The sequence below is a fragment of the Lynx rufus genome, unplaced genomic scaffold, assembly GCF_022079265.1.
Source record: "Lynx rufus isolate CCGP_SWC_20201006 ecotype Redwood Valley unplaced genomic scaffold, mLynRuf1.p SCAF_13, whole genome shotgun sequence".
Lineage (NCBI taxonomy): Eukaryota > Metazoa > Chordata > Mammalia > Carnivora > Felidae > Lynx > Lynx rufus.
In genome coordinates this window covers 56,137,167-56,153,083 of record NW_025814827.1, presented here as the reverse complement: position 1 = coordinate 56,153,083, position 15,917 = coordinate 56,137,167, and the positions used below count along the sequence as shown (strand labels likewise).

The 15,917-nt window shown below is 36.3% G+C and overlaps 1 protein-coding gene across 1 annotated transcript in view; it reads right to left on the bottom strand.

Annotated features, from left to right (window-relative positions):
• PRORP (protein only RNase P catalytic subunit) overlaps positions 1–15,917 on the bottom strand; it is a 132,939-nt gene that overhangs the window by 67,020 nt on the left and 50,002 nt on the right. The window contains exon 4 of the mRNA XM_047075610.1: positions 14,140–14,247. Coding sequence (XP_046931566.1) covers positions 14,140–14,247 — 108 coding nt within the window. The remainder of the gene's footprint in view (positions 1–14,139; positions 14,248–15,917) is intronic.

Genomic DNA, 15,917 nt, shown 5'->3' with positions numbered 1-15,917 from the left:
CAGTCTTTAAATTCCACTAGAAAGAAACTATTGTTAACCAGTTGACTAAAATTAAGAACATGTTTAGAAACAATCTCCAATCACTTATTTCCAATCATTAGTAATCAACGAAACTTACGAAAGTAAACTGAGAAAAATGACAAGTTTTCAATTTGACATTTCAATACAGAAAAAAGTTACTCAAACACCTTCTCAGAGGAAACATGGGGGTTAGTACATGTTTTCTGAAGGCAACAATAGCAGCATGACATCCTAGTTTTGAGACCCAAGGAACAAGACCTTCTACCTCTAAAGCCAGTCCTTAGGAGCTAGTCTTTAAGTAGGAAGAAAAAATATATGGAGAAAAGTATTTAAAAGTTAAGAAGGTATTATTAATAAAAATACTTCAATACTTAATCTAACATTTGCCACTGCAAACACAGTAAGATAATTTAAGAGTTTCTGTGCTACTTTAATATTATTAAAACATAATTTCGGGGCACCGGGGTGGCTCAGTCGGTTAAGCAGCCAACTTCGGCTCAGGTCATGATCTCACGGTCTGTGAGTTCGAGCCCCGCGTCGGGCTCTGTGCTGACAGCTCAGAGCCTGGAGCCTGTTTCGGATTCTGTGTCTCCCTCTCTCTGACCCTCCCCCATTCATGCTCTGTCTCTCTCTGTCTCAAAAATAAATAAACGCTAAACAAAAAAAAAAACAACATAATTTCAAGCACAGTTGGTGTTAAACTCTACAATATTTCCACAGTTTGAGCAAAAAAAAAAAAAAAAAAAAATGCCCAAGATCACACACACACCACACAAAACACTGAGCATAGTTTATTGTATCTTAGGTTTTTTATGGTATTGAAACATTTACAAGAGACTATGTAAATCAACCAAAAGAAATAAAATAACTTGGGTGGCAGAAAAAAAAGAGAGAACTCATTGCTAAGTAAATGCTACTGCCAAATAACCTTTACTGGCTAATACCCATGCTTCAATTTTTCTCTCACTATAGTAAAACCAACTAAGAGGTGGCAATCAAAACAAATTCTGCAGTGTTTCCACCAAACTACTTTTTATTCAATGCCTCAAGCATGCTGTAAGGATAAAGCATTCAGTGCTGATGTCTGGCCATAATTCTTTTAAATTACATTATATATTTTCATTCTGTAGAAGCTATTTTAACCAATTCTCAGTTATCGACAAAAATTGGTAGCAGAGTTTTGAACAGCTAGCAAAATTAACTAAAATGATGTACTTTTCCCCCTATACACTACACCCTCTACTAAAGGAGCTTATTATGAACAAACGAAAATCCAAAATGCAAGCTGCAAAAGGAGCAAGGAACAAGGACACTAGGACTGAATTATGGGTAGGAGCGTGAGCCTGTGTGTGTGTGTGTTTGGCAGGGGAGACAAGAGAGAAAACTCAAAATAAGAACCCTTCCAATTTATATCCTTTTATTTTCTAGGTAAAAAGTTAGTACGGTGTCCCTGTCCCCTCAAGATGATCTCACATTGCCAATTATTAATGATGAATTGGTGGCTCAAAAGAAAAACTCATCCTGAAAATGAAAGTTGTGAAAGTGTGTGTAAAATATGAGTCATGGAGACTTTAGAATTCCTATCTGTTCATTCTAGAAAAAAAAAAAATCAACCATCAGTTCTTTCTACATAAAACCATGGTGAAGGAAACTGATATTGGAAAAAAGAACCTAGGTGAAGACAGTTTGCATGGTCATGCTGAAACTCATTTCTAGCTCCTGGGCTACACTTGACCATTGTAACAAGCAAGACATCACCAACCTCAGTGTGGTAGTCATTAGAGCTATTCAAAAACATTAATTCTCCTTCTCCTTCTGGGCACATGTGGTAGGATTTCCCCCCAGTCCCCATCTTACTGAACTCAGGTGTAGCTGCATAGCTTGCATTAGCTGCTAATAAATTATGAGCAGAAGTGATAGGTATCAGATCTGAGTAGAAGCTTTATGAGTCAGCATGTGCTCTACACCTTCCCTTTTCCCTCTGTCACAGTGACTGGCAATATTTCAGAAAATTATGCGGAATCCTGGAATAAGGATGACAATGAGACAGATGATCCACACTGAACATGCAGCATGAACAAGAAATAATTTGTTTTAAGCCATTGAAATTTGGGTTTATTTTTTTTTTAATTTTATTTATTTATTTTGAGATAGAGACAGAGACAGAGACAGAGAGGGAGAAAATCTCACAAACCACGAGATCATGACCTGAGCCAAAGTCAGGAGTTGGATGCTTAACCCACTTAGCCACCCGGGCGCCCCAGAAATTTTGGGTTTATGACTGCAGCATTACATAACCTATCCTAATGAATACTAATACAGTCTTTTATTTTCTCTGTACCATTAATATATTTCTTATTTAATTATTTTACAGAAAAGTTAGCCATTTATTTAGACACTCAGGTTTAGATTCTAAGCATCAGTTCAAAACAATGAAGACCCCCAAATTGAAAAAACTAAGAGCAGATTGTCAGTTATATTTAAATTAGGAAACTAAACGCATCATAAAAAACTACCATACTTTGGTACCTACAAAGTTAAGACCATGGACAACTAAATGCACTCACAAGGTGGTGGTGGTTTTTTTTTTTTTTTTTTTCTGCTTAAATTTATTGGACTATGTGCCAGGCACTGCAATAAGTGCTTTTCAATGATTAGTTCATTTGATCTTTACAGAAGGCATGAAGAGCTTTAACAGCCTAGATCACAAAGCTAGCAAGTGAATGAAGTTGCAGAGTGAAACTCAAGAAGTCTTTCAGAGTTAACCCCCAAACCCAGTTATTTCTAACAGTTTATATAATTTCCTATAACTCTATATCCATTTGTTCATCCTTTCATTCATTTACTAAGTATCTAGTGAGCAATTTACTATGTGTAAGGCCCTTTTCTCAGTGCTGAAACTATAACTGTAAACAAGATGTACAAGATCTTCAATATTGGGGCATTTTCATTCTGATGGAGGTTAGTAAAGTAAACAGAGACATGTATCGGAAATTGTAGATACTAAGTGCTATGAAAGAATTAAATAACTATTGCTGTATAATTAACTACCCTGAAACTTGGGTTAAAATAACCACCTATTTTCTCACAGTATTATGGGTTGGCAACTTAGGTTGGGCTCAGTTGGACAGTTATTCTGCTCTACATGGCATTGGTTAGGCCAATCCATGTGTTCACAATCAGTTGGCAGGTTGTCCAGAGGCTGTCTGGTATTAGATGACCTTACTCATATGTTTGGAGCCTTAGTTGGGATGGCTGTGTCCCTGATCTTTCTTGCCCTCTTTTTCCCTCTCCCTCTCTCTCTATGTGGCATCTCATTCTTAAGGAGACTGATGTAGGCTTGTTCACAAGGTGGTAATTCCTCGAGAGTGACAGCATAGCCGCATGACCTCTTGCGCCCTTGCCCAGAAGTCCCACAATGTCACTTGTGCCACATTCTACTGGCCAAAGCAAGTCATAGAGCAAGCCCAGATTCAAAATGTGGGGAAACAGACTCCATCTCCATATGAGAGGAGCTGCAAAGAATCTGTGGCCATTTTTAATCCATTACCAAAGTAAATAAGGTTGATGTAACTGAAAATGCAGGCAGAAGGTAGGAAAGCAAACTGGGGTTACTTCAGAAGAATTAGGGAAGGCCTCTGAGGTGCTGATAATGACCCCGCCATTTTAAGAAGAAAGAACATTAAAGGCTGAAGGAATAGCAAGTACAAAGACCTTAAGGCAGGAACAAGTTCAGTGTGTTTGAGGAACAGGAAAAATGCTAGTGTGCCCATTATTCATTGAAAAAAAAAAAAAACAGTACTATAATCCATGATAAGGAACTTGGATTTCATTCTAAGTGTAACTGAAAGACATTAGGGCAAGGGTGAAAAAGCAAGGAGACCACTTAGGAGTTTAGATGAGAGATGATGTGAATGGAGATGGAAAGAGATAAGATTATGGGATATATCTGGGGGTTATGACCAATAAAACTTGTCATCGGGGCACCTGGGTGGTTCAGTCAGTTAAGCATCCAACTTCATCTCAGTTCGCCTTGTGGTTCATGAGTTCAAACCCCGTGCTGGGCTCTGTGCTGAAAGCTCAGAGCCTGGGGCCTGCTTCGGATTCTGTGTCTCCCTCTCTCTCTCTCTCTACCCCTCCCCTGCTTGTCTCTGTCTCTCAAAAATAAACATTAAAAAAATTGTTTTTAAGCAAACAAAAACAACAAAAAAACTTGTCAGTCAACTGGATTTGGAGCTAGTGAAAAAGAGCAATTGAGGCTAGAATCTTTGGTTTTTGACTTGAACAACTGGGAAGATGGTGGTGCCAATTACTTATTCACTTAAGCTCTAAAAAATACAAGTTAATTTCTACCTCTGGCTATGCAAAGCTTTTCCTCCGAAGACTTGTGGATTTATTTTATTTTATAATATTTTATTTATTTTTGAAGGAGAGAGAGAGAGACAGAGTGTGAGCAGGGGAGGGGCAGAGAGAGAGGGAGACACAGAATCCGAAGCAGGCTCCAGGCTCTGAGCTGTCAGCACAAAGCCCTACAAAGGGCTTGAACCCATGAACCGTGAGATCATGACCTAAGTTGAAGTTGGAAGCTTAACCAACTGAGCCACCCAGGTGCCCCTTTCCTTAGAAGTATTTGTAAGAGTCAAAATAGCATGCTGTTGGATGGTTGTTAATAAAGAGATTCATGAACCTAAAACTACGCTAAAAAGATAAGTTTATTAAATTAAAAGACAATAAATGCAATTGAAGAAAATCCAAAATACTGTATCTTGCAGAAGGTAATGCTAAAGAGATACCAGTTCAAGTGAGTCAAGGGTTCAATGGAGCAAGAGTTCATACCTGATACTTTAGTCAAAGTTTAACATTTAATCAAATTTAGTTTCTCCCAAATTACAACACATTCTGGAGAACTGAATGTTACGAAAACTGTTTTGCAAAACTTATTAAAAAAATTTTTAGCCCATGTATTTTGGGTAAACGTTATTCTCTACTCTGACATTTGAAGTAGATTTTTTAAAAAAAGAATCATATACAAATATAAGAATCACTGTTAATGGACAACAAAATGCACAATATACTACAAATGTCTTGCTTAGATAACATACCTATTAGCCCAATTATGTTCCTAGCATTTATTGGCCTACAGACATATCCTCACATCTTAAAACAATATCTGACATGGAATAGGTGCTCAGTAAACAGTAACTGAATCTACATTGTAATTCCTGGCTAAGATGTTCTAACTGTCCTCAAAAAGGAGACTATATAATTAACCACTGGTCACCCAGAACCCTTCCCACTTTTCAAAATAAAAATATAAATTGGATCTTTTCTTCTTCTGAAAATTTGAAACTAGATATATATATTTTTAAGCAGGATACACTTTACATTTGAAAAATATCTACAAGATTAGTAACAAGTCTTATTTTCCCCAGATTTACTAAAGATTAAACAAATGAATCAGAAACAGTCAAAGGTAGTCCTATCTGAATCTATCTTCTAAATTATTGCTTATCATCTACCCATGACTATATCTCTAAATATTCAGAAACCATAAATGCAGGAACTAAAACTATAGAACTCTTAGAAGAAAACATAGGCATAAATTTTCATGATCTAGGATTAGGCAATGATATTTTAATTTTTTATGTATTATTATTATTATTTTTAATTTATTTTTGGCAATGATTTTTTTTTAGATATGACACCAACAATGACAGGCAACAAAAGAAAAACAATAAACTGGACTTCATTAAAATTAAAAACTTTTGTGCTTCAAAAGACAATCTAATTGGGAGAATATATTTGCAAATCATTTACCTGATAAAGATCTAATATTCAGAATATATAAAAAATACAACTCAACAATAAAAAGACAAGTTACTATTAAAAAATAGAGTATTTTTTAAATGTTTATTTATTTACTTTTGAAAGAGAAAGACAGAGATAATGAGAGAGAGAAAACGCAAGCAGGGGAAGGACAGAAAGAGAGGGCGACAGAGAATCCCAAGCAGGCTCTCTGTTGCCAGTGCAGAGCCTGAGACAGGGCTTGAACTCACAAACCATGAGATCATGACCTGAGCCAAAATCAAGAGTCAGACACTCAACCAATGGAGCCACCCAGGTGCCACCCAAATAGAGGATTTTAATAGATATTTCTCCAAAGAAGACATGCAAATGGCCAACAAACATAAAAAGATGCTTAACATCCTATGTCATTAGAAATGCAAATCAAAACCCACAAAAAATTCCACTTCGTATACACTAGAATGGTTATAATAAAAAAGACTGATAGTAACATGTTGGTGAGGATGCAGAAAAACTGGAACTCTTATACACTGTTATGGAGATGTAAAATGGTGCAGCTGCTTTGGAAGTTTGGCAGTTCCTCAAAAGTTTAAACAGAGAATTACCATATGACCTGGCAATTCTACTCCCAATTATAGATCCAAGAGAACAGAAAACATGTCCACACAGTGCAGCAAAAGTGGTTCTAAGGAAGAAACATATAGCAATACAGGCCTACCTCAAGAAGCAAAAAAAAAATCTCAACTAAACAACTTAACCATATACCTGAAGGAGCTAGAAAAAGAATAAGCAAAGCCCAAACCCAGCAAAAGGCAGTAAATAATAAAGATAAGAGCAGAAATAAATGATACATAAACTAAAAAAACAACAGAACAGATCAATGAAACCAGGAGCTGGTTCTTTGAGGAGATCAACAAAACTGATAAACCTCCAGCCAGACTCATCTAAAAAAAATAAAAAGAGGAAGAGAGAGAGGATCCAAATAAACAAAGTCACTAATGAAATATGAAATAACAACCAACACCATAGAAATATAAACAATTGTAACAATATTACGAAAACCTACATGCCAACAAATTGGACAACTTAGGAAAAATGAATAAATTCCTAGAAACATATAAATAAATAAAGCAGGAAGAAAGTGAAAATTTGAACAGACGAATTATCAGCAATGAAATTGAAGCAGTAATCAAAAAACTCCCAAAAAACAAAAGTCTAGAACCAGACAGCTTTATAGGCAAAATCTACTAAACACTTAAAAAAGAGTTAATGCCTATTCTTCTCAAACTATTCCAAAAAATAGGAGAGGAAGGAAAACTTATAAATTCATTCTATGAGGACAACATTACCCTCATACCAATACCAGATAAAAGATTAAAAGAGAGAGAGAGAACTACAGACCAGTATCTCTCATGAACACAGATGCAAAAATCCTCAACAAAATATTAGCAAACTAAATCCAACAATACATTAAAAAAATCATATACCATGATCAAGTAGGATTTATTCTGGGGATGCAAGGGTGGTTCAATATTCACAAAACAATCAGTATAATATATCACATCAATAAAAGAAAGGATAATAAACATAAGGTCATTTCAATAGACACAGAAAAAGAATTCAATAAAGTGTAACATCTATTTATGATTAAAAAAAAAACTCTGCAAAGTAGGTCTACAGAGAATGTACCTCAACATACTAAAGACCTTATATGAAAAACCCACAGCAAACATCATACTCAAAGGGGAAAAAGAGAGCTTTTCCCCTAAGGTCAGGAACAAGACAAGAATGTCTACTCTCACCATTTATATTCAACATAGTACTGGAAGTCCTAGCCACAGCAATTTGACAACATAAAGAAATATAAGGCATCCAAATTGGTAAGGGAGAAGTAAAACTCTCATTATCTGCAGATAACATGATATTATATATAGAAAACCCTACAGACTCCATCAAAAAACTACTAAAACTGATAAATTCAGTAAAGTTGCAGGATACAAAATCAGTGTAGAGAAAGCTGTTGCATTTCTATACACTAATAAGGAAGCAGCAGAAAGTGAAATGAAGAAAACAGTCCCATTTACAATTGCACCAAAAACAATAAAAAATATCTAGGAATAAACTTAACCAAAGAGATTAAAGACCTGTACTCTGAAAGCTATAAAATGCTGATGAAAGAAATTCAAGAGGACACAAAGAAATGGAATAACATTCTATGCTTATGGGTTGAAGAACAAATATTGTTAAAATCTCTGTATTACTCAAAGCAATATACAGATTTAATGCAATCCTTATCAAAATACCAACAGCATTTTTCATAGAACTAGAATAATCAATCCTAAAATTTGTATGGAACCACAAAAGACCCCAAATAGCCAAAGCAATCTTGAAAAAGAAAAAAAGGGAAGGTATCACAATTCCATACTTCAAAACTTACTACAAAGTTGTAGTGGTCAAAACAGTATGGTACTGGCACAAAAACAGACACGTAGATCAATGGAATAGAACATAAAACGCAGAAATAAACCCACAAATATATGGTCAATTAATCTTCGATAAAAGAAGAATGAGTATACAGTGGGAAAAAGACAGTCTCTTAAACAAATGGTGCTGGGAAAAGACAGCTACATGCAAAAGAATGAAACTGGACAATTTCTTACACCATACACAGAAATAAACTAAAAATGGACTAAAGGCCTAAATGTGAGACCTGAAACCATACAAATCCTTGAAGAGAGCACATGCAGTAATTGCTCTGACATTGGCCCTAGCAACATTTTTCTAGATAGGTCTCTTGAGGCAAGGGAAATAAAAAGCAAAAATAAACCACTGGAACTACATCAAAATAAAAAATTTCTGCACAGTGAAGGAAAACAGTCAACAAAATTAAAGGGGAACCTACTGAATGGGAAAAGATATTTGCAAACAACATATCCTATAAAGGGTTAGTATTCAAAATAAATAAAGAACTGATATAACTCAACACCCCCAAAAAACAAACAATCCAATTAAAAAATGAGCAGAAGACATGAACAAACATTTCTCCAAAGAAGACATCCAGGGGAGCCTGGGTGGTTCAGTCAGTTAAGCATTGGACTCTTGATTTCAGCTAAGTCATGATCTCATGGTTGTTAAGATTGAGCTGCACTTTGGGCTCCACACTGAGAGTGGAGTCTGCTTGGGATTTTCTCTTTCCCTCTCTCTCTGCCTCTCCCCTGCTCGTGCACTCTCTCTCTCAAAATAAATAAACATTCAAAAAAAAAAAAAAAAGACATCTAGATGGCCAGCAGACACATGACAAGATGATCAACATCAGTCATCATCAGGGAAATGCAAATCAAGTTACATGAGATATTTCCTCACACCTGTGAGAATGGTTAAAATAAAAAACACAAGAAACAGCAAGTGTTGACGAGAATGTGGAGAAAAAGGAAGACTCTCACACTGTTGACGGGAACGCAAACTGGTGCAGTCATTGTGGAAAACAGTATGGAAGTTCCTCAAAAAATTAAAGTAAAAACTACCCTATAATCCAGTAATTGCACTACTGGGTACTTACCCAAAAAATACAAAAAAACACTCATTCAAAAGGATACATACACCCCTATGTTTACCGCGGCATTATTTACAATAGTCAAACAACGGAAGCAGCACAAGTGTCCATCGACAGATGAATGGATAAAAAAGAAATGGTATATATATATATATATATATATATATATATATATATATATATATATATAATGAAATATCATTTAGCCAAAAAAAGAATGAAATTTGGCCCTTTTCAACAGCATGGACAGAGCTAGAGAGTATAATGTGAAAATGAAATAAGTCAGAAAAAGACAAACACCAGGGCACCTGGGTGGCTCAGTGAATTAAGTGTCGGACTTTGGCTCAGGTCATGATCGCGCAGTTTGTGCGTTTGAGCCCCACATTGGGCTCTCCACTGTCAAGCATGGAGTCTGTTTCAGATCCTCTGTATCTCTCTCTTTTCCCCTCCCCTGCTCATGCTCTCTCTCTCTCTCTCTCTCAAAAGTAAACATTAAAAAAACTTACATTAAAAATAGAAAAAAGAGATAAAGACAAATACCATGATTTCACTCATTTGTGGAGTTTAAGAAACAAAACAAAACAAATGAGCAGAGGAAAAAGAGAAAGACAAACCAAGATACAGACTCTTAACTACAGGGAACAAATTGATGGATTTACCAGAGGGGAAGAGGGAGTGGGTGGGTGAAATAGGTAATGGGAATTAAGGGGTACACTTATCATGAGGAAAAAAAATTTTTTTAATTAAAAAAAATTTTTTTAAAGGGTAGTTCACTAAATACTCAGTTTGCTAGCTGGATTCAGCTATTTTATTTTCTCCAAAATGACTTGCTTGTCTAGATTTGGCCTCTGCATCAAGATTAAACTTTCTAAAGGGTCATTACCTTAAAAGGTCATTTAATCTTATACCCATGCCTTGGGGGTGCCATTCAGGAAGGTAATTCTTCAATGTCATTAAGAGTTCTCTGGAGATCATGACCTGAGCCAAAATCAAGAGTCAGAGGCTTAACAGACTGAGCCACCCAGGTACCCCTTTTTATGTGCTCTTTTAAGGTGCTTCCATCTCAAATATTTTATTTTTTTAACTGTTTATTTAAGTTTATTTATTTGAGAGTTTTGAGAAAGTATGTACATGAGCGAGGGAGGGGCAGACAGAAAGGGAGAGAGAGAATCCCAAGCAGTTTCTCTGTGCTGTCAGTGCAGAGCCCGAAGCAGGGCTTGATCTCAAGAACTGCGAAATCATGACCTGAGCCAAAATCAAGAGTTAGATGCTTAACCAACTGAGCCACCAAGACACCCCTCAAATATTTTTAAATGGGTAGTTCTATACCTTTTAGAATTTCGTTTTTATTGAGAGCTTTCAACAACTGTGAATTAAAATGCAGATATATAGTCATTACACAGTTGAAGCTCAATTAGGTAAGAAGATGGAAAAACACTGCAAGGAAATAAAACAAAACACTGACAATGATTATTGTTGAATGATAGGGCTATATATAATTTTATTTACTGTAATTTCCAAATTTTCTACACGCATTACTTTTATAATCAGAGGAAACTAAAATTTCTTAAAATCATCACATTAGGGGCGCCTGGGTGGCTCAGTAGGTTAAGCATCTAACTTAGGCTCAGGTCATGATCTTGTGGTTCTTGAGTTCCAGCCCCGCATTGGGGTATCTGCTGTCAGCACAGAGCCCGCTTTGGATCCTCTGTCTCCCTCTCTCTGCCCTTCCCCCACTTGCTCTCGCTCTCTCTCTCTCAAAAATAAACGTAAAAACATTTTTAAAAACATCATTGCATTTAAAATTTTTCTTAAGTTTTTGGTAGTACTGCCTTCAATTCTCAATTATTATTTGAATACCTGACCTAGATTCAGTCTAATACTAAGGCAGAGTTTTGTATTTTAATTCTATTTACATAGATGATACAACGGAAAAAAACTGCCAAATAAGGGTCTACTGAAAGCAAGAATTACGGTTCCAGATAGGAAATCAATCTGAATAGTAATCAGAATAATAGTTACACCTATTAGATACTTACAATGTGCCAAATGCTTACATATATTAACTCATTTATTATTTATAACATCTTTGTGAGATAGGTACTATTATTATCTCCATTTTACACACTGGGAAACTAAGGCACAGAGAGGTTAAGTAATTTGTTCAAACCATGAAAGCTACTGAAAGTGGAAGAACCAGGACTAGAATTCAAAAAGTCTGACTCCGGAATCCTTATTCTTAACTTCTAAGCTAAAATTCTATTTACAAGATTAACAGAAAAACTGGGAAGCTAGTTCTGACAACCTACAAAGTGTTAAAGAATAAAACTAAGCCACAAGAGGGTCTGACAATAGATATAAAAAAAAAGGGGGGGGGAGAGGCCTATGAGAAATATGATATATCTGTATTTTTTTAAATATAAATCTCTAGATTCGGAGATTTGACAAAAAACTTGAGAAGGAAATTTTTTCCTTTTTCCTTATTCAGGTGGCATCTCTAAGCTGACAGCCTCTGAGCTGCAGTTTCCCAAATATAATACCAATGTACTGCTACAAGATAAGGGTGCTTTTACGAGCTGAGTAATAACAGTTACCTGTCCACATAAAGTGTTGTTAACATTAAATTATTTTAAGAGTGAAAGCTAAAAGTGGTGGCAGCTGCCTATGATTTCATAGGTTAATCTTTGTTCTTTGCCTCTTGGTTTGCCAAAATCTGCTAAGATCTTTCCAAATGTAAAAAATTTTCTCCTATAGGGGCACCTGGGTGGCTCGGTTGGTTAAGCGTCCAACTTTGGTTCAGGTCATGATCTCGTGGTCCGTGAGTTCGAGCCCCACGTCGGGCTCTGTGCTGACAGCTCAGAGCCTGGAGCCTGTTTCAGATTCTGTGTCTCCCTCTCTCTCTGCCTCTCCCCTGTGCATGCTCTGTCTCTGTCTCAAAAATAAATAAATGTTAAAAAAAAAATAAAAAAAAAATCTCCTATAATACTAGGGGATGTATCCACTACAGCATTTTCAACGTGTTACTTTCCCCAAAAATGTTCACCCAATTTGGGCTATATATTTCTGGCAAGCCAATTTTTACTGCTTTGTGTGAAGCTGAATGTCAAATAAAAGGTAAACAAATACAAAACTTTACACAGATTAGCTGAGGAACTTCTGATTTTGAGCTCCACCATGTACTAGTGATAGTAATTTTATGCTTCATTTTCTGGCTTTGCCCTTTTCAATATTGCTGATTCAAATAACCCTTCAAGTACCTAAAGGACAAAAATATTTTCAACTTGCTTTTGTGTTTTTTAAAAATAAAGGATTGAAAAGTACATACTTGACCATAAAAATGTAGGCATAAAGGATAGACATATAAAGAAATTTCTGTAAATCAACCTCGTCCTTGGTACTTGTAAGCTTTTCTGAGTATAAATGGCCAAACGGGACTAGTCGCATCTCTGAGAAAAAGCTTTTAAATTGGCAGTAATTTTTAAGAAATAACACAGATTAACTACAGATGAATGGCCATAGATTGCCAGCAGTAAGAACCACAAGCTTGAAATCCAGGAGCTGTCTACAATTTAATTCTGATGTTATGACTGCTTTCTACAGATTTACTATACAAAATTGGCTTCACTTTTCTAGTATTCTAATCTATAAAAATGAGGATTAAAATAATTGCTATAGGGTATAAAAACTGCTATAAATTATATGTAAAATTTTATATAACTGCTATTAAAAATCATGATATTCCTATTAGAAACTACAGGACACTTATAAACTTATAGAACAAATGATTACTTTACAAAAAAAAGAGCTGGTTAGATTCATTTATGAACATACTATGTTTGGAAAAACAAGTATGGGTATATTAACATCTCTTAGTTTATGTTGAAAATTTTCAAATACAGGAATGTGACTCACAGGGAAATGACAGAGTAACCCCAAAGAAAGAGCAGAGATGTAGAAAAAGGTTAGTTAAGGGGCGCCTGGGTGGCACAGTCGGTTAAGTGTCCGACTTCAGCCAGGTCACGATCTCGCAGTCCGTGAGTTCGAGCCCCGCGTCAGGCTCTGGGCTGATGGCTCAGAGCCTGGAGCCTGTTTCCGATTCTGTGTCTCCCTCTCTCTCTGCCCCTCCCCCGTTCATGCTCTGTCTCTCTCTGTCCCAAAATAAATAAAAAACGTTGAAAAAAAAAATTAAAAAAAAAAAAAGAAAAAGGTTAGTTAAAGGTTATATAAGTAAAAAGGCTGAGGGCACTTGGGTGGTGCAGTTGGTTAAGTGTCTGACTTCGGCTCAGGTCATGATCTTGCAGTTCATGAGTTCGAGTCCCACCTTGGGCTCTGTGCTGGCAACTTGGGAGCCTGGAGCCTGCTGTGTCTTCCTCTCTCTCAGCCCCTTCCCTACTTGTGCTCTCTCCCTTTCTCTCTCTCTCTCTCAAAAATAAACATTTAAAAAATTAAAAAAGAAAGAAAGAAAGAAAGAAAGAAAGAAAGAAAGAAAGAAAGAAAGAAAGAAAGAAAGAAAGAAAAAGGGCTGAAATGGCCCTCTACTACATGGCTTTTTAATCACTCTTGGCCAGCCTATAAGAGTCACTTTCTTGCCAGAGATGAAAACAGTGAATCTTAGATAAGTGGTTGGTTACTGTGACACCTTTAGGAACTTATTTTTAGAGGAAGGAAAAATGGGGAGTTAACACATCCAAGGAAGATCACAAATAAGTACAGTAAATATTTCTAGAGATTTGGAATAACAAAATAAAACTTGTACTTACAACTTGAGATTCACGAGCTTTAGGAAATGTTTTGGCAACATTGAGCCCATCAATGACAATATCAAAAGGAGGACAGCATTTTACAAAGTTCTGAAATCTCTCAAGTTCCTAAAAAAGAAAAGCCAGATAAAACAATAAAACTTAGCAAGGGCTTTATCATAAACACACTGTTATGACTTTTATTATTGTTCTGATAAGTAAATATATTCATCCCTTAAAAATACACACAAAAAAGGGGCACCTGGGTAGCTCAGTTAATCACCCGACTTCAGGGTCTGGTCATGATCTCACAGTTTGTGGGTTCAAGCCCCGCATCGGCCTCTGTGCTGACAGCTCAGAGCCTGGAGGCTGGTTCAGATTCTGTCTCTCTCTCTCTCTCTGACCGCTCCCCTGCTCTCTCTCTCTCAAAAATAAAAAAATAAACATTAAAAAAAATTTTTTTAATGCACACAAAGATACTTTCAAAATGAAATCCAAAAAGACCAGACTAATAAATGCAACCACATGTAATTAACTGATATACCTTATAATCTCATAGCACTGTACACTTCCTAGAGTACTTTCACATGCTATTTCATTCGATCTGCACCTAGCTATTGCCTACTAAACTGACTTACGTGGTAGTTATGATGAGAATGAAACGTCAAAATCTCTATATCCTGTTCTGTATGCCAAGGAGAAGTAAACCTCAGATATGTCAGTCTACTAGTGCAACTGTGTTGAAAGAACAAGGCTCTACAATAGCTCTTTGGTCATCAAGAGGTTTTTATTTACTTCTGGTTATTTTGAAGAGTTGGGTTATTCAACAAATATTTGTGGGGCATCTACTGTGTGCCCAGCAGTTACCAGACAGATAAAACTCTAACTTAGTGGAACCTGCATTTTAGTGGAAGGAGACATAAAATAAACACATAAGTTAATAAATTATATTAAATGTCAAATGTGATGAGTGCTATGGAAGGAAGAAAAGGAGGAGAAGGAGCTCCATTTCTGGTAATGATGGAATAGTCTGTCCTGGACTATGAGATAATATAAATTTTACATAAAAACCAACTATTTGAAGATACTAGACAATGACCGAAAGCAGGCAGAAATTAGAGGAAATGCAAAATGTGAACGACAGTATGGTGTTTTATTATTATTCTTCTTTTAAATCTTTTTTTGAGAAAGAGGGAGAGAGAGCATGCAAAAGTGAGGGAGAGGCAGAGGGAGAGGGAGGGAGAGAATCCCAAGCAGGCTCCATGCTGAGCATGGATCTCAATGCAGGGCTAGATCTAATGACCTTGAGATCATGATCTGAGCCAAAATCAAGAGTCAGACACTTAACTGACTGAGCCACCCAAACTTACAGTTTTAAAATAAGTCATAAGGATGTAAAGTACAGCATAGGAAATATAATCAATAATACTGTAGTAACTTTGTATGGTGACAGATGATAACTATACTTACCTCAGTGAGCATTTCATAATGTATATAAATGTTGAATCACTATGTTGTACACCTGAAACTACTATAATGTTGTATGTCAACCAGGCTTCATTTAAAACTAAATTAATTAGGGGCGCCTGGGTGGCACAGTCGGTTAAGCGTCCGACTTCAGCCAGGTCACGATCTCGCGGTCCGTGAGTTCGAGCCCCACGTCGGGCTCTGTGCTGACAGCTCAGAGCCTGGAGCCTGTTTCGGATTCTGAGTATCCCTCTCTCTCTGACCCTCCCCCATTCATGCTCTGTCTCTCTCTGTCCCAAAAATAAATAAACGTTGAAAAAAAAATTTTAAAC